At 39.5% G+C, this 19619-nt stretch overlaps 2 protein-coding genes across 2 annotated transcripts; one reads left to right on the forward strand and one right to left on the reverse strand.

The window, feature by feature from the left end:
• Positions 328-7471, forward strand: LOC8074289. The gene is made up of 7 exons (XM_021466117.1): positions 328-666; positions 1189-1245; positions 6249-6484; positions 6584-6808; positions 6897-6989; positions 7068-7166; positions 7283-7471. Exons 4-7 carry the CDS (start codon positions 6641-6643, stop codon positions 7469-7471), a joined length of 549 nt encoding a protein of 182 aa, XP_021321792.1. The 5' UTR covers positions 328-666; positions 1189-1245; positions 6249-6484; positions 6584-6640.
• LOC110437627 lies at positions 11892-16118 on the reverse strand. Its single transcript, XM_021466118.1, has 3 exons — positions 15873-16118; positions 12482-12815; positions 11892-11959 (listed from the first exon to the last, which is right to left on the reverse strand). Exons 1-3 carry the CDS (start codon positions 16116-16118, stop codon positions 11916-11918), a joined length of 624 nt encoding a protein of 207 aa, XP_021321793.1. The 3' UTR covers positions 11892-11915.

The raw sequence follows: 19619 nt of genomic DNA on the forward strand, positions 1-19619 counted from the left end.
ATGTCAGTTTCAATGGGATGAAGGGAGTACAATAATTTTCATATACTATGATTTATGTATTTGAATATATGAAGTGAGATTTTAACAAAAGAAATTCTTTGTACACATATTTTGTTATATTATGAAAACTTTCCCCTCGTATATTTTGGTCTCCGTCAAAAAATAGTATGCACTTCTTTTTTGGCGCTAAAATAACGCGGGATGCTGATCCATTCTGTTTTGGCGCTAAAAAATGTGGAATTATCTCTTCACTTGTTGGCGCAAATATTTTTTTTAGGTACATAAACAAGAAATCTCATATCTATCCAACGTTTGCCACCGCTGAACTCTAGCGTATCCGCAAGGACGGTTTCTACGGCGGCGTGGATCATCGAGCCGCCGCCTCACAAGACCCTCGCCCTCCTGCGGCGTCCGTCCTCTGGCTGCCCTTCCATCTGTGCGCCTCCTGCCGCAGCAGTCCACAGCTTCCCTACACCTCCTCCTACCGTCATCTCCTCCTGACGCGGATCGTGGAGCCGCCGCCTCACCAGCCCTTCTTGCGACGGCCGTCCTCGCCGCCCCTCCGACCGTGGGCAGTCCATACTGCTTCCCTGCACCAGCCCAGAGGAGCCCTTCTCTACTCGTACTGCAGTGGCCTCCCCATCGTTGTCCACCTGTGCCCTGTAGGTCAGTTAGCTTCAATACCATCTCCTCAATCCTATTTCTCTGCATTGATATGATATAAAACTCTGCACCTTAGGATCTGATGCCCCTTTGTTCACTTGAAATTAGTGTTACAGAGATCTAAAATTACAGGTTTTTCTTGATTATAGTTCTTTTCTTTTAAGCTGCAGTTGTGTATAGAGAAGGTTGTTGTGGACATTGCATCCGGTGGTCCTAAACAAGGCAGCATGTATTCTTTCTTTATTACCTGATTCATTGTTCTTCATTTTTTTTGCCTTTTGCTAAGCTTTGACAGTAATGTAGGCTTAACTGATCCAAACAAAGATGATAGATGGCTCTGTTTTGACTCAATATCATTTCACAATTTCATTTGTTTACTTTTGTTGTATCGATCTAAGATCATCTAAACAAGTATACATATTGATTCAAGGATTCTAACGCATTTGTGTTAAAAAGTCATGGATACAGGGATTGTAATTGAGGGCACATTTTGATTACTCATAGTTCTTTGTTTTTTTCCTGTAGTTGAGAAGGCTGTAGTGTGTTATCAAAGGGAGTGCATCCTCTGATCCTAAAAAGGCAGTACGTATTTGCTCTTTATTATCAAAACATATTTACTGTGAAAAATTTGAAAGAATGTGTAATCTGTTGCCTAGTGGCTGATTTCCATTCACTCAGGCTGCTAGATACCTCTATTTTGACTCCATATTTACTCTCACAGGTAGTTTTATAGTCAATCATATATATGCTATATGGCACCAAGTAAAGCATGGATGGACCTAGTTGATGATCGTATTAGTGATGACTGTTTAGATGGAAACACCTCAAAAAAAGATATTTATTTAGCTGGTGTTAAAAAGTTCCTGGATTATGCCTTCAGTAGGACTGGTGGGGATGTTGAAATCAAATGTCCGTGTGTCAGATGCTGCAATACATACTCTAGGTCTCGTGAAGTAGTGTATTCTCATCTTAAAATATTTGGAATAATAGGAAACTATAGATTTTGGTATCATCATGGAGAAGTTTCGGGTGAGGCTGAGTCAGATTCAGATGTCGAAGAGCATCCTGATTCCCAGGGAGCAACTGAGGAAGGTTATAATGGAATGGAGGAGCTGCTAATGGATTTATTTCCTCAGCAAATTAACCAGCCAATCAATGAAGGTACATCATCACCAAATGAAGCATTTGAAGAACAGCCAAATGATGAAGCGCAAAAGTTCTATAAACTCCTTGATGACTTGAACCAGCCTCTCCACGAAGGGTCTCGTACTTCCAAACTATCTGGTATAGTTAAATTGCTTAATACAAAGAATTTGGGAAAGTGGAGTAACAAGTCCTATACCATGTTAGTGGAATTAATCTGTAAGGACTTCCTACCAGAAAACTCTACTTTGCCAAATTCTTATTACGAAGCAAAAAAAATCATGAAGGACCTAGGACTAAGCTACCAGAAAATCGATGCTTGCAAAAATGATTGCATGCTGTACTTGGGAGAAGATATAGGTGCTCAGTTCTGCAAAGTATGTGAAAGATCAAGATGGAAGAAAAGTAAGCACTCTGGTGAGGACATAGTGTCAACCAAAGGGAAGAAGATTGCAGAACATATTATGCGATATTTTCCTATTACACCAAGACTTCAGCGACTATATATGTGTAGGAAAATTGCATTTTTCTGTAGATGGCATATAGATGGCAGGGTTGATGATGGTGTGATGCGTCATCCTGCTGATTCTAAAGCATGGAAACATTTTGACGAGACTCATCCCGATTTTAAATCTGAACCTCGCAATTTAAGGCTATGCCTTGCCGGTGATGGTTTCCAACCATTTTCTACCACTAAAAGCTCATATAGCATTTGGCCTATATTCCTTGTTCCTCTCAATTTGCCACCTTGGCTGTGCACAAAGCAGCAAAATGTATTGCTTTCTATGTTGATTTCTGGGCCAGATGGTCCGGGAGATGCAATTGATATTTACCTGCAACCATTGATTCATGAATTGATTGTGTTATGGGAGGACGGTGTTGACACCTATGATGCATCTACAAAGACTAATTTCAAGCTTCGAGCAGCCCTTCTTTGGATGGTTCATGACTTCCCAGCATATGGAAATCTATCTGGACATAGCACTAAGGGTCGACTGGCTTGTCCTGTTTGTCAAAACAAAACTTGTTCCTTATGGTTATCAAAGGGTAAAAAATTTTGCTACATGGGCCATCGACGATTTCTTCCTAAAGATCATAAATGGAGAAAAAATAAAGCATCTTTTGATGGTAACAAAGAGGCTCGTGACCCACCAGAGCCATTAACTGGAGATGAGGTGCTACAGCAGGTGAACAATCTAGAAGGGATAGTGTTATCAAAAGATCCTAGTAAGAAGACCAAGATATCACATAGTGAAAGAGGAGATAATTGGTTAAAGAAAAGCATATTTTTCCGTTTACCTTATTTCAACACACTTTTGCTGCGTCATAATCTAGATGTGATGCATATAGAAAAGAATATTTGTGAGAGTATTCTTGGAACTCTTCTCAACATAATGGGAAAGACAAAAGATAATGCTAATAGTCGTCTTGATTTGCAACAAATGAATTTAAAACCACATCTGCATCCTATTGAAGATGGTGGCAAGACTAATTTTCCACCAGCACCTTATGTTCTTCCTCCAGAAAAGAAGTCAATACTATTACAGTTCTTCAAAGAACTGAAAGTTCCAGATAGCTTTTCTTCCAATCTTAGTCGATGCGTTAATTTGAAGGAGCAAAAGCTTTCTGGATTAAAGAGCCATGATTGCCATGTCATCTTGAATCATATACTTCCTTTGGCCTTACGAGGACTTTTACCAACAAGTATTTACGAACCTTTGGTAGAGCTTTCCCAATTCTTCTGCACATTGAACTCCAAAGCATTATCAGTTGAACAGTTGAAGCAACTTGACTCTCTAATAGCAAGAACATTATGTAAGCTTGAAATGGAGTTTCCTCCTTCTTTTTTTGATCCAATGGTGCATTTGCCTGTCCATTTGGCTAATGAAGCTTTGATTGGTGGACCTACAGCATATCGTTGGATGTATCAATTTGAGAGACAAATAAAATTTCTAAAATCTCTAATTCGCAACTTTGCACACCCTGAGGGTTCGATAGCAGAGGGATACATTGCATATGAATTTATAAACCTGAGTTCGAGGTACTTGGATGATGTAGAGACAATGCACAATCGTGATGGACGAATCAATGATACATCAGACCTAGAAAACTTCTATTTATCAATATTCTCTTCTACTGGACGACCACTTGGTGCTCACAAAACACGGGATCTTGATATGCTTGAGTTACAACAGGCTCATATTTATGTACTCAGGAATTGTGATGAGGTCCAACCATTTATAAGGTATTATTTTTGCTGTCATTCTTATTCTAACATACTGTTTATCTACCTACTCTCATTATTATGTTGAATTGCAGTGAGTACAACAGCAGTCAAGAGGGCTCTAAGTTGCCGCCATTTACACCCAGCTGGAATCAAAATTTTATTATGTGGTTTAAAGATAAGGTACATGACAGTGTTTTTGTTTTTAAAACAAAAGTTGTGTAAATTTATTTCAGGAGCTTTACATGATTTATTATCAATTTGCAGGTACATCAGTTACATGAAAGTGATAAAAGTCAACAAATGGAAGACCTATTATCACTATCACGGGGCCCTATGACAAATATAACATCTTTTTCTGGCTTTGACACGCATGGATATAGATTTCGCATTGAAAGTCTTGATAGAAATCGCTGCACACAGAATAGTGGGGTGGCTGTTATTTCAGAGGAAAATATGGATGGTGACCATGTAGACTACTATGGTGTCTTGACAGAGATACTTGAGCTTCAGTTTTTAGGTGGAAGGCGAGTGCCATTATTTCGCTGCAAGTGGGTTGACATATTTAATAAAACCCGAGGGATAAAGACAAATGTTTATGGGCTTGTTAGTGTAAACTTCAAATGTTTACTTCAAACAGATGAGCCATTTGTCTTAGCTAGCCAAGCCTCCCAAGTATTTTATGCTAAGGACAATCTAATCAAAGGATGGCACATGGTCTCCAAAATGCATCCACGTGACACTTATGATGTACCCCCTGGAGATTCAGATGATGAAGGTGCTGAACCTGAGGATAATGATGGAGATGATGAAGAGGACATGCCTGAAGATGCCTCAGCCATATTGTCCTGTGGAAAGAGAAAACGATGATCCAATGTTTTACATTTCTAGACTAGACATAGGAGCATTTGTCACATTTACATTAGTTTTGGAACTTTTACTAGTCGAGTTAGACAACAACTATTATAATATTTAGTGATTTATTTGTTCCCATAATCTTCTTCAACTTTCAGTGCAATTGCAGAGTTCAGTGCTTACCACATTGATGTTACTCTTGTACTCACACACTTATAAATTAACTGATATGGTTGCTATTTGTGCAGGTCCTCACGATGCAACCGGGTAGGTATGGAAATCTCACAGCCACAGCATTGAGGAGATCAAAATTCATAAGTCCTGGATTGCTTCGTCAACAGCAAGTGAGGCGAACCTACCCAAACATTAGTAATGACAGAACAATCCACAACAGTCTAAATGAAGACACCAATAATGTCCATGCATCACCAGAACCAGGTTAAAGATGCTATATCTAAGTTCTCTCTATTTAACTAGAAGTTCATGACAATGTATGTCTTATAAATAGTTTACATAACCTGTTGTTTCACTCTTCTTTGTATTCTTGTAGATGACTCAGAACATGGAGGTGCATTAGATACTTTGTTTGATAGGCCAGTAAAAGCAAAGAAATCCAAATATGCAAGTCAGCCATGTTCTTCAGATGCTAGCGAAAATTCAGATGACGAAGAAGCAACAGATGAATGGCATGGATGGAACAGGAAAACAAAAAAGTTCAAATGTTAGACTCTGGCATCTTAAATGAGTAGAAAATCTATATCAAACTATTTTTCATTATTTACAGTTAGCACTTATGTGTTGCAGCCACCTTCATTAGAGATGACTATAGGGTTGTTGATGAAGATAGGATATTTGCTGGAAGGAGCAGAGATGACAGCAGGCCTATTGATCAGTACAGGGCACGTGCTGAACGGAGCAGCAATGATCACAGGGCCATTGATCAAGAAAATACGCATGCCGAAAGGAGATGGATTCCACAGAGTTCTACATATTCAATGCAGGATGGTATGGAAATAAATACTTATGTGAAACACTTTGTAGATAAACATTTATTTTTTTGAAAGTGCATGTTGCAACAAAAACTACCAATCGTGGATAATGAGAAATCATAATGAGGTGCTAATAATATAATCAGGAATAATTGTTTATTAGTGCACATGTTACAATACTCATTTACTGAAAGATACTCCATTTGGACCATTTACTTTTAGATGAATTATCGCATAATGACAACATGGAAACTGAGGACTTACAAGAGCAGCAGCGGCCTGTGGATACATCAAATGGTCTGGACACTCAACCAAGTAAAAAAATACTTTTCTTCACCAAATTGAATTTGACTCTTTTTCTATATATGTTTTAGGTGGCAAAACAGTACAGAAACGGCAAGGCCGTGGAAGAAACAAATGTAAGAAGGTTGCAAAACTCAAGGCAGGCGAGAAAATTAAAGTAGTGTTCTACAACAATCGGGCTTTATCTAAAACATTCCCAAGGCAGTTGGGTAGAATAGTCCGTGATTCTAACATTACTCCAATTAGAGTGAAGAAATGGACTGATATAAGTCCAGCAGCTCAAAAACATATTTTTGATGCAATTAAGGTACACGCTTCCTTACATATTAAGTCCAGCATACTCAGTTTTTTCCTTCAAGAATCTTGTACTCGTATTGAAATATTGGTTTAATACCTATATATGCAGGACAAGTTTGAAAATGCAAATCCGGATATTGAAATTGATGTATACAAAGCTGAGATCATGGAGCACGCTAGAGATCTATGGAATAATTGGCGTGGAGACTTGAATCGGCAATTTGTTAAGCCAGCAAGGAATATGCAGCAAGCTATTAAGAATTGCCCTAAAGGGATTAAACAACCTGATTGGGAGTGGCTTGTCAAGGAACATTTCTACAGCAAGGATTTCATAGTAAGTATAAATCTTCTCAGTTACATACTGACAACTTGTGTGCTGCACGATTTATCCCTAGTGACCATTGTATTTCATGGAACTTTAGGATAGGAGCAAGAGAAACTCCAAAAATAGATCCAACTTGAAAATTCTTCATCACAGTGGTAGCAAACCATACAGACAGATCATATGGGACAATGTATGTATAGTATTCTGTGCTCACTTTTTTCAGTTATTACCTCTCAGTACTTGTGTTCTAATGTTGTACCTTTAATAGGGTGGCAAGGAAAACAATCCTCCAACTTTGGATAAATTATTTTCTCTCACTCATATGAAGGATGGCACCTTTGTGGATTCTGAAACCTCTACCAAGCACGTAAGTTTATAGTTGCATTTGAATTCATTTTGCTGGACATTATTGTAGATTAGTTACACAAGAATAAATACACTTGTGTTGGTAGAAGCACCTAATTCCAATTGCTTTGTTCACAGGCAGAGATTGAGGTGGAAAGGCTATTGAACCCTACCCTTTCCAATTGCCCTGTGATCATTGCTGCTCCGTTCAGCACGTGCCCTGTACTGATCAATAGGCCTGCTGTCATCTCTGCTCCTTCCAGCAAATATCCTATCTTCATCAACAACCCTATAGTCATCTCTAATGAAGGTGGCTGCAACACATAAGTGCTAACTGTAAATAATGAAAAATAGTTTGATATAGATTTTCTACTCATTTAAGATGCCAGAGTCTAACATTTGAACTTTTTTGTTTTCCTGTTCCATCCATGCCATTCATCTGTTGCTTCTTCGTCATCTGAATTTTCGCTAGCATCTGAAGAACATGGCTGACTTGCATATTTGGATTTCTTTGCTTTTACTGGCCTATCAAACAAAGTATCTAATGCACCTCCATGTTCTGAGTCATCTACAAGAATACAAAGAAGAGTGAAACAACAGGTTATGTAAACTATTTATAAGACATACATTGTCATGAACTTCTAGTTAAATAGAGAGAACTTAGATATAGCATCTTTAACCTGGTTCTGGTGATGCATGGACATTATTGGTGTCTTCATTTAGACTGTTGTGGATTGTTCTGTCATTACTAATGTTTGGGTAGGTTCGCCTCACTTGCTGTTGACGAAGCAATCCAGGACTTATGAATTTTGATCTCCTCAATGCTGTGGCTGTGAGATTTCCATACCTACCCGGTTGCATCGTGAGGACCTGCACAAATAGCAACCATATCAGTTAATTTATAAGTGTGTGAGTACAAGAGTAACATCAATGTGGTAAGCACTGAACTCTGCAATTGCACTGAAAGTTGAAGAAGATTATGGGAACAAATAAATCACTAAATATTATAATAGTTGTTGTCTAACTCGACTAGTAAAAGTTCCAAAACTAATGTAAATGTGACAAATGCTCCTATGTCTAGTCTAGAAATGTAAAACATTGGATCATCGTTTTCTCTTTCCACAGGACAATATGGCTGAGGCATCTTCAGGCATGTCCTCTTCATCATCTCCATCATTATCCTCAGGTTCAGCACCTTCATCATCTGAATCTCCAGGGGGTACATCATAAGTGTCACGTGGATGCATTTTGGAGACCATGTGCCATCCTTTGATTAGATTGTCCTTAGCATAAAATACTTGGGAGGCTTGGCTAGCTAAGACAAATGGCTCATCTGTTTGAAGTAAACATTTGAAGTTTACACTAACAAGCCCATAAACATTTGTCTTTATCCCTCGGGTTTTATTAAATATGTCAACCCACTTGCAGCGAAATAATGGCACTCGCCTTCCACCTAAAAACTGAAGCTCAAGTATCTCTGTCAAGACACCATAGTAGTCTACATGGTCACCATCCATATTTTCCTCTGAAATAACAGCCACCCCACTATTCTGTGTGCAGCGATTTCTATCAAGACTTTCAATGCGAAATCTATATCCATGCGTGTCAAAGCCAGAAAAAGATGTTATATTTGTCATAGGGCCCCGTGATAGTGATAATAGGTCTTCCATTTGTTGACTTTTATCACTTTCATGTAACTGATGTACCTGCAAATTGATAATAAATCATGTAAAGCTCCTGAAATAAATTTACACAACTTTTGTTTTAAAAACAAAAACACTGTCATGTACCTTATCTTTAAACCACATAATAAAATTTTGATTCCAGCTGGGTGTAAATGGCGGCAACTTAGAGCCCTCTTGACTGCTGTTGTACTCACTGCAATTCAACATAATAATGAGAGTAGGTAGATAAACAGTATGTTAGAATAAGAATGACAGCAAAAATAATACCTTATAAATGGTTGGACCTCATCACAATTCCTGAGTACATAAATATGAGCCTGTTGTAACTCAAGCATATCAAGATCCCGTGTTTTGTGAGCACCAAGTGGTCGTCCAGTAGAAGAGAATATTGATAAATAGAAGTTTTCTAGGTCTGATGTATCATTGATTCGTCCATCACGATTGTGCATTGTCTCTACATCATCCAAGTACCTCGAACTCAGGTTTATAAATTCATATGCAATGTATCCCTCTGCTATCGAACCCTCAGGGTGTGCAAAGTTGCGAATTAGAGATTTTAGAAATTTTATTTGTCTCTCAAATTGATACATCCAACGATATGCTGTAGGTCCACCAATCAAAGCTTCATTAGCCAAATGGACAGGCAAATGCACCATTGGATCAAAAAAAGAAGGAGGAAACTCCATTTCAAGCTTACATAATGTTCTTGCTATTAGAGAGTCAAGTTGCTTCAACTGTTCAACTGATAATGCTTTGGAGTTCAATGTGCAGAAGAATTGGGAAAGCTCTACCAAAGGTTCGTAAATACTTGTTGGTAAAAGTCCTCGTAAGGCCAAAGGAAGTATATGATTCAAGATGACATGGCAATCATGGCTCTTTAATCCAGAAAGCTTTTGCTCCTTCAAATTAACGCATCGACTAAGATTGGAAGAAAAGCTATCTGGAACTTTCAGTTCTTTGAAGAACTGTAATAGTATTGACTTCTTTTCTGGAGGAAGAACATAAGGTGCTGGTGGAAAATTAGTCTTGCCACCATCTTCAATAGGATGCAGATGTGGTTTTAAATTCATTTGTTGCAAATCAAGACGACTATTAGCATTATCTTTTGTCTTTCCCATTATGTTGAGAAGAGTTCCAAGAATACTCTCACAAATATTCTTTTCTATATGCATCACATCTAGATTATGACGCAGCAAAAGTGTGTTGAAATAAGGTAAACGGAAAAATATGCTTTTCTTTAACCAATTATCTCCTCTTTCACTATGTGATATCTTGGTCTTCTTACTAGGATCTTTTGATAACACTATCCCTTCTAGATTGTTCACCTGCTGTAGCACCTCATCTCCAGTTAATGGCTCTGGTGGGTCACGAGCCTCTTTGTTACCATCAAAAGATGCTTTATTTTTTCTCCATTTATGATCTTTAGGAAGAAATCGTCGATGGCCCATGTAGCAAAATTTTTTACCCTTTGATAACCATAAGGAACAAGTTTTGTTTTGACAAACAGGACAAGCCAGTCGACCCTTAGTGCTATGTCCAGATAGATTTCCATATGCTGGGAAGTCATGAACCATCCAAAGAAGGGCTGCTCGAAGCTTGAAATTAGTCTTTGTAGATGCATCATAGGTGTCAACACCGTCCTCCCATAACACAATCAATTCATGAATCAATGGTTGCAGGTAAATATCAATTGCATCTCCCGGACCATCTGGCCCAGAAATCAACATAGAAAGCAATACATTTTGCTGCTTTGTGCACAGCCAAGGTGGCAAATTGAGAGGAACAAGGAATATAGGCCAAATGCTATATGAGCTTTTAGTGGTAGAAAATGGTTGGAAACCATCACCGGCAAGGCATAGCCTTAAATTGCGAGGTTCAGATTTAAAATCGGGATGAGTCTCGTCAAAATGTTTCCATGCTTTAGAATCAGCAGGATGACGCATCACACCATCATCAACCCTGCCATCTATATGCCATCTACAGAAAAATGCAATTTTCCTACACATATATAGTCGCTGAAGTCTTGGTGTAATAGGAAAATATCGCATAATATGTTCTGCAATCTTCTTCCCTTTGGTTGACACTATGTCCTCACCAGAGTGCTTACTTTTCTTCCATCTTGATCTTTCACATACTTTGCAGAACTGAGCACCTATATCTTCTCCCAAGTACAGCATGCAATCATTTTTGCAAGCATCGATTTTCTGGTAGCTTAGTCCTAGGTCCTTCATGATTTTTTTTGCTTCGTAATAAGAATTTGGCAAAGTAGAGTTTTCTGGTAGGAAGTCCTTACAGATTAATTCCACTAACATGGTATAGGACTTGTTACTCCACTTTCCCAAATTCTTTGTATTAAGCAATTTAACTATACCAGATAGTTTGGAAGTACGAGACCCTTCGTGGAGAGGCTGGTTCAAGTCATCAAGGAGTTTATAGAACTTTTGCGCTTCATCATTTGGCTGTTCTTCAAATGCTTCATTTGGTGATGATGTACCTTCATTGATTGGCTGGTTAATTTGCTGAGGAAATAAATCCATTAGCAGCTCCTCCATTCCATTATAACCTTCCTCAGTTGCTCCCTGGGAATCAGGATGCTCTTCGACATCTGAATCTGACTCAGCCTCACCCGAAACTTCTCCATGATGATACCAAAATCTATAGTTTCCTATTATTCCAAATATTTTAAGATGAGAATACACTACTTCACGAGACCTAGAGTATGTATTGCAGCATCTGACACACGGACATTTGATTTCAACATCCCCACCAGTCCTACTGAAGGCATAATCCAGGAACTTTTTAACACCAGCTAAATAAATATCTTTTTTTGAGGTGTTTCCATCTAAACAGTCATCACTAATACGATCATCAACTAGGTCCATCCATGCTTTACTTGGTGCCATATAGCATATATATGATTGACTATAAAACTACCTGTGAGAGTAAATATGGAGTCAAAATAGAGGTATCTAGCAGCCTGAGTGAATGGAAATCAGCCACTAGGCAACAGATTACACATTCTTTCAAATTTTTCACAGTAAATATGTTTTGATAATAAAGAGCAAATACGTACTGCCTTTTTAGGATCAGAGGATGCACTCCCTTTGATAACACACTACAGCCTTCTCAACTACAGGAAAAAAACAAAGAACTATGAGTAATCAAAATGTGCCCTCAATTACAATCCCTGTATCCATGACTTTTTAACACAAATGCGTTAGAATCCTTGAATCAATATGTATACTTGTTTAGATGATCTTAGATCGATACAACAAAAGTAAACAAATGAAATTGTGAAATGATATTGAGTCAAAACAGAGCCATCTATCATCTTTGTTTGGATCAGTTAAGCCTACATTACTGTCAAAGCTTAGCAAAAGGCAAAAAAAATGAAGAACAATGAATCAGGTAATAAAGAAAGAATACATGCTGCCTTGTTTAGGACCACCGGATGCAATGTCCACAACAACCTTCTCTATACACAACTGCAGCTTAAAAGAAAAGAACTATAATCAAGAAAAACCTGTAATTTTAGATCTCTGTAACACTAATTTCAAGTGAACAAAGGGGCATCAGATCCTAAGGTGCAGAGTTTTATATCATATCAATGCAGAGAAATAGGATTGAGGAGATGGTATTGAAGCTAACTGACCTACAGGGCACAGGTGGACAACGATGGGGAGGCCACTGCAGTACGAGTAGAGAAGGGCTCCTCTGGGCTGGTGCAGGGAAGCAGTATGGACTGCCCACGGTCGGAGGGGCGGCGAGGACGGCCGTCGCAAGAAGGGCTGGTGAGGCGGCGGCTCCACGATCCGCGTCAGGAGGAGATGACGGTAGGAGGAGGTGTAGGGAAGCTGTGGACTGCTGCGGCAGGAGGCGCACAGATGGAAGGGCAGCCAGAGGACGGACGCCGCAGGAGGGCGAGGGTCTTGTGAGGCGGCGGCTCGATGATCCACGCCGCCGTAGAAACCGTCCTTGCGGATACGCTAGAGTTCAGCGGTGGCAAACGTTGGATAGATATGAGATTTCTTGTTTATGTACCTAAAAAAAATATTTGCGCCAACAAGTGAAGAGATAATTCCACATTTTTTAGCGCCAAAACAGAATGGATCAGCATCCCGCGTTATTTTAGCGCCAAAAAAGAAGTGCATACTATTTTTTGACGGAGACCAAAATATACGAGGGGAAAGTTTTCATAATATAACAAAATATGTGTACAAAGAATTTCTTTTGTTAAAATCTCACTTCATATATTCAAATACATAAATCATAGTATATGAAAATTATTGTACTCCCTTCATCCCATTGAAACTGACATTTTGGACTCCGGATCTTCTTGTTTGACCATTCGTCTTATTCTAAAATTTTGTATAAATATTATTTAGTTTGTTATGACATATTTTATCATTAGAGATACTTTAATAACTATTTATTTTATAATATTATTTTTTTAATAAGACAAATGGCCAAACACAGTATTCAAAAAGTCAAAAACGACACTTTTAATGGAACGAAGGGAGTAAGATTGAATTTAGTCTTCTTGGGGTTTGCCCGGGTGCCATGTTCCTCTACTCCTCCCTCTGTTGTTCGTGGTGTTGTTGGCGAGCATACATGCAGTGGGCCACGCTAGCGCATGGCGGCGAGCCATGGCTGGCTCCTCAGTGGGCGACGCTGAACGACAAGTGGGGTGGCAGCGAGCCGTGGGTGGCGCCTGGCATTGGACGATGACGTCTGTGTGACCACGTCGATGCAGAATTAGGGGTTTAGCAAGTTGAGCGCGAAAGTCAAACGATGTTGGAGGATTGTGGATTTGGCGAGCCAAAGTGGGCCCTTTGTTTGCCTCTTGTGCTAACCTTAAGTAACAAAAAAAAGGCTCAATTCCCACTATTTAGCTAAACCAACCGGTCATCATCTTCTTTGCTACTTTTGGTACTTACGGCTCGCTCTCACTCGGCACCATGTTGGCTTGTCACGGTGGCTTGGCCTCTGCTTAACAGCTCGGTAGCCGGAGCTAAGGAAGAAGAGGGGGGCCAGGGGTCTTGAAAGACGCTACTAGTAGCTAGGGTGGAGATATCGAGCACGAATATAGCTTGGAGGTGTGCAAGTGCGACTTCGAGAAGCTCAGACTCGTGATCATGGAGTCGATGAGGCTGAAGTTTAGGGTGGGGCAATGTCAGCAGCAATGGCCATGACGTGGGGATGAAGCTGTGGAGGACTAGCTGATTTAGATTTTCGTTCTTATGGAGCTACTAGATCAAGCTTTAATTAAACTTAATATCACTTCTAAATTTCGTGTATAAAATAATCTACATTCCTACATTAAGTCAAACGTGGAAACACCCAAGTGGTTAAGCTCGCAATGGCTATTCGAGAGGTAACCAGTTCGATCCCATTTGCTTCTTCTTTAAACTTTTTTATATATATTTTTATTAATTCATGTCCTCCTACTTCACTCCGTGAAAAATGACTGCGATGAAACACAAGACATTGTATATGAAAACCAGAGGCAAAAACCATCGCGGGAAACTAAAAAAAGTGCGGGAAAATAAAAAAAGTGCCAAGGCTCACGCGATAACGACCACATTCGATGTCTGGACAACGACCACCAAGATTGCGGTCGTCAGGCAACATCTAAAGTCCGTAGGAAACCAGCTAAGGGCATCCGACGACCACATATTATATGTGGTCGTTAGAGTCTAGTCGTTGATGTTTGGTTTTCTTGTAGTGGATTGTAGATCACAAGACGAATCTTTTAAGGCCTAATTAGCCCATGATTAGCCATAACTGCTACAGCCCACATGTGCTAATGACGGATTAATTAGGCTTAATAAATTCGTCTCACAGTTTCTAGGCGACCCATGTAATTTATTTTTTTTATTAGTCTATGTTTAGCACTTCAAATATGTGCTAGACATATTTGATGTGACACCCAAAAAGTTTTCATCGTGGAACTAAACAAGGCCTACAATAGGCCTTGTTTAGTTCCCAAAAAATTTTGCAAAATTTTTTAGATTCTCCGTCACATCGAATCTTTAGACGTATGCATAGAGTATTTAAATATAGACAAAAATAAAAACTAATTGCACAGTTTTATCGGAATTGACAAGACAAATCTTTTGAGCCTAGTTAGTCTATGATTGGACAATATTTGTTAAAACAAATGAAAGTGCTACAGTGTCGATTTTCCAAATTTTTTTTGAACTAAACAAGGCCTAAATCAACTAGTATTAATTTTCTTTTACAATAGATCAACAAACAATATTTTCAGTTATAGTCTATCAGCCAAACAAACAAGGCCTTATCAGCCAAACGAACAAAGCCCAATCAGCTTTCAGCTCATGCATGCAATTTCCAATGAACTAAAAAAATTATTACTACTAAGCCTTGTTTAGTTCACCCAAAAATAAAAAACTTTTCAATATTCCTATCACATCAATTCTTGTGGCACGTACATGGAGCATTAAATATAGATAAAAACAAAAACTAATTGCACAATTTATCTGTAAATCGCGAGATGAATCTTTCAAGCCTAGTTACTCTATGATTGGATAATGTTTGTCAAATAAAAACGAAAATGATACAGTGTCAAAATCTAAAAATTTTCGGATCTAAACAAGGCCTAAGACTGTCTCCAACAGTCCGGATCAAAATGAAGAGGCATTTGATGTTTAGGTCGCCTTGTTTAGTTAACCTCAAAAACCAAAAACTTTTCAAGATTTCTCGTCATATCGAATCTTACGGTACATGCATAAAGCATTAAATATAGATGAAAATAAAAGAAATAATTGCACATATGTCTGTAAAGCACAAGACGAATCTTTTAAGCCTAGTTACTCCATGATTGGACAACGTTTGCCAAATAAAAACAAAAATGCTACAATGTCAAAATCCAAAAACTTTTTAGATCTAAACAAGGCCTTAAAGGGTCATGGATCCAAAACATCACTTCTCCAACGAGGGACGCAAACGAGCAGCCGAGCACCGCCCACCTCGTTGGGTTGGGCCACACCTCGTCGGCTGCGAGCGCGCCGCCATAGACCCACCTCGCACAAGCTGGAGCCGGCGACTCCTCCCACTTCGTCCTGACCATCCACACACTCGTGCTTCTCTTCTCCGGCGGCTACACCTGTTCCACATCGCGCTAGGCTCGTGGCTGTCCCAGCACCGCCGCCGATGCCGAGGAGGATGTGGGGCACGTGCTCGTGGAAGGGAGGCGGAGCGCACGGGGCGCGACGCCGGTGGAGGTGGTCGAGGCACGCAACGATGACGTTGCAGGTGTGGAGGAGCATGACGTTGGTGTTGAGGTTGCGGCGACCATAGCAGCGGACGTGTCACGCTCGCCGACGCCGGCAAGCGTGGGCCTCCGGTGCAGATCTCAGGCTCTGGTTGTCCGCTTCTTGTGGTAGGCCCTATATCTCTGCGTGCAGATGCAGAACATCACTAAATACATTATAGAACATCATAAAATACATAAAAGAACATCATATATGTAGTAAGAATATCACTAAATATATCATAAAACATCAATAAATACAATATAAAACATTACATATGTGTTATGTGAACATCACTAAATACATAATAGAACATCACATATATACTAAGTGAACATCGCTAAATACATTATAGAACATTACTAAATACAATATAAATCATCGTATATATATTACGAATCATCACTAAATACATACTAGAACATTATATGTTTACTCTGTGAACATCATAAAAAAAACACCATAGAACATCATATTTATGGTATGAGATAATGAGCACATAACATATATATTATGCAAATATTGTAAATATATTATATTATATGTATACCACGTGAACATAAAAAACATTATAAAACATCGCATGTACAACATATTAACAACAAAAAACATAAAAATCACATGTAAAATACATAAAACATAAAATATAACATACAACAACATAAAAAATAATAATAAATAAAATAACAAATAAATAAAAATGAAAATGAAAATATAAAAAAGTGAAAAATAATAAAAAAACATAAAAATAGAAAAAAAAATAATAAAGAATCATGCACGGAAAAATACAACTTCATACTCTCTTCGTACCCGAATTAGCTGAAGTTTAGGATAGGATTGTGGTAACTAAAGAGTAAGTAATTAGATATTAGTTTTCCTACTTTGTTCCTATTAAATAGCACTATGGGTGTTTCCTCTACAACAACCTAGTGTAGCTCCATTAGTGAGTCCTCCGTGGCCCTGGGCTAGTGGTTGCGGTTTGGCTCCTCCTGGTGTGTTGTATTTTGATTGTTCTTTGATTGCTAAGCCATTTTGCATGGCTCTGTTCCATCACGTGAATTTGGCCGTGCGCGCGCCCTATATGTGCGCGTGTTCATGCAAAATTCTTTGCGTTTTTTTTCATTGCTGGCACCGTGCGTCTGTTCGATGTGACAGGGAATCTGAAAAATTTTGCAAAATTTTTCAGAAACTAAACAAGGTCTTAACCCGTGCCAACTCTTTCCTTCCTATTAAACCGGTGCTCACTCTTTCCTTTTCCACTCCTTCCTATTAAACCAGCATGGATCGTGGCGCAGCGAGGACACAAAGACTCGACGGAGTCAAGCTGGACGGAGTCAGCCACCATCTCGATGGAGTCTGGCACCTTGTCAACGGAGTTCGGCAGCTCCTAGATGGAGTTCGGAGTGTCGACCATGTCCAGCGCGACGGAGTCTGGCACCTCCAATGCCGCAATGGACTCCGACAAGGCCGCGACATCCTGAGATCCACGTGCAGGCGAGAGCGCGGCGAGCGCACAGCGGCGAGAGCACGACGACCTAGCGCGCGGTGAGCAGCGAGGGCGTGACGAGCACATGACGAGCGGCGAGCACATGGTGAGCCGCGAGCATGCGGCTAGCGGCGAGCGCGACCACAGGCGAGCGGGCAAGTGAGCGCGACATCCCAAGATGAAACAAACCCTAAATCCTAGACTATGGCGGGCGAGCATGCAGTCGTTACACAAGGAGAGAGATAAAGGATCTGTGCGAGGAGGGAGATGAAGGAGGCGCACGCGGAGAGCGATGAATGCAGGCACGAGCCAAAGAGGGCACACACCTTGAATGCGGTGGCACTAGAAGAGACGGGCGTGGCAACAGACGGATTCGCCAGGGGCAGTCGCGTCAAATTTACCCCTCTGCGATCCAGAATGTGTCTTTGGAAAAATGGCAGGGTTGCCCAAAACGTCGGCTAATTAGAGTACAGAAAGAGTATATGATATAACATAGGCAAAAATAAAAGACATACACAAATAACAAAAGATAAAAATGATAAAAAAGAAAAAACCACAAAAAAAGAAAAGAAAACGTAAAATAAATAAGAAATAAAATACAAGAAAACAAACAAATAAATAAGAAGCATGGAAAAGAATAACGACAACAAGAAAAAGGAAAGAATAAAAAAAGAAAACGAACCTTCATTACTCTTTTTTTTTAGCAAAACCAGCCTTCTTCACTACCGTACTCTTCAATTTGGTCAAATAAAAAAAAGAAAGCCAATAAAAAAAGAAATATAAAGAAGTAATAATAGTATATAAGAAGAAAAACGACACCAACATGAAGACTCTTCTTTTGGACCAAAACACCCGTAGGGCCAATAGTAAATAGTCCCAGGAAGAAAGACATCGGTGCAGTATGTACACGCGGCGACGTGCAAGATGGGTTCGGGTCTCCTCCCGTTTCATCGCAGTCACCGAACCTCGCGAATCTTCTCGATCGGTGCGTCGTCCCGTCCGCGCGCGGCTTCGCACAGTCGGCGTCGATGAGCAGGGCGGCAGAGCGGCTGTGCGGTGAGGGCCACTGGCACGGGCATGGTCGTCGATCGCGAGCACCAGCGCAGCAGCAGCACACTCGAGCCGAACGCGACCGTGGCCACGGGACACTAGGGCCTTGTTTAGTTTCAAAAAATTTTGGCAAATCGACACGGTAGCAATTTCGTTTGTATTTGATAAATATTGTCCAATTATAGACTAACTAGACTCAAAAGATCCGTCTCGTCAATTCCGACCAAACTGTGCAATTTTGTTTGTATTTGATAAAGTTTATCCAATCATAAACTAATTACACTTAAAAGATTTGTGTATAAACTATACAATTAGATTTTGTTTTTTCTATATTTAATGTTTTATGCATATGTCTAAAGATTCGATGTGACGTGGAATATTGAAAAATTTTAGGAATTTTTGGGAACTAAACAAGGCCTCAATGATACCTACCTGTTCAGTGAGCCAAAGAATGTGATACTTCCAAATTTTTTTTGCAAAAATATGAACAGTAGTACTTTTGTTTATATTTGACAAATATTATCCAATCATAGACTAGACTCAAAAGATTCGTCTCACAAATTACAGAGTCATTTATTTTGTTTATATTTAGTGCTCCATGTATGTGCTAGAAAATGTGAAAAATTTTGCAAAATATTTTAGAAATAGGCCTGAATGGTATGTCGAACATGCAAGTTCACGTTCAGGCCTATTTCCATATCTAGATCGAATGGTATGTCCAACATGCAAGTTCACGTTCGGCCACCCTCTTGCAACTTGTGCTTATATAACTTCATCTTCAAATGCATCTTGCTTGTTAAATTCTTAGACATGCAAATTGTCTAGCAGCTGTAGTATTTTCTTGCAAACAATCTTGCAAAATATTATTTGAAAGATGAAGCTGAATTTGAGTCACAGCCTTACGGTCCAAGATTTAGAATCATTGTCACCGAATTTATCAAGAGCATTATCTACTTCATCCTGCGTAAGAATAGCTCTTG

This window comes from Sorghum bicolor, chromosome 8 (assembly GCF_000003195.3).
Source record: "Sorghum bicolor cultivar BTx623 chromosome 8, Sorghum_bicolor_NCBIv3, whole genome shotgun sequence".
In the NCBI taxonomy this organism is placed as follows: Eukaryota; Viridiplantae; Streptophyta; class Magnoliopsida; order Poales; family Poaceae; genus Sorghum; species Sorghum bicolor.

Coding starts and splice junctions, on each gene's coding strand:
- LOC8074289 (XM_021466117.1), top strand. CDS start 6,641: ATGGAGCACGCTAGAGATCTATGGAATAATTGGCGTGGAGACTTGAAT. Junction 6,809..6,896: donor TCTACAGCAAGGATTTCATA/GTAAGTATAAAT, acceptor ATGGAACTTTAG/GATAGGAGCAAGAGAAACTC. Junction 7,167..7,282: donor CTGAAACCTCTACCAAGCAC/GTAAGTTTATAG, acceptor CTTTGTTCACAG/GCAGAGATTGAGGTGGAAAG.
- LOC110437627 (XM_021466118.1), bottom strand. CDS start 16,118: ATGCTCCTCCACACCTGCAACGTCATCGTTGCGTGCCTCGACCACCTC. Junction 12,816..15,872: donor CCGGCTCCAGCTTGTGCGAG/GTGGGTCTATGG, acceptor GCTGAACTCTAG/CGTATCCGCAAGGACGGTTT. Junction 11,960..12,481: donor TGTCCACCTGTGCCCTGTAG/GTCAGTTAGCTT, acceptor TTTTTCCTGTAG/TTGAGAAGGCTGTAGTGTGT.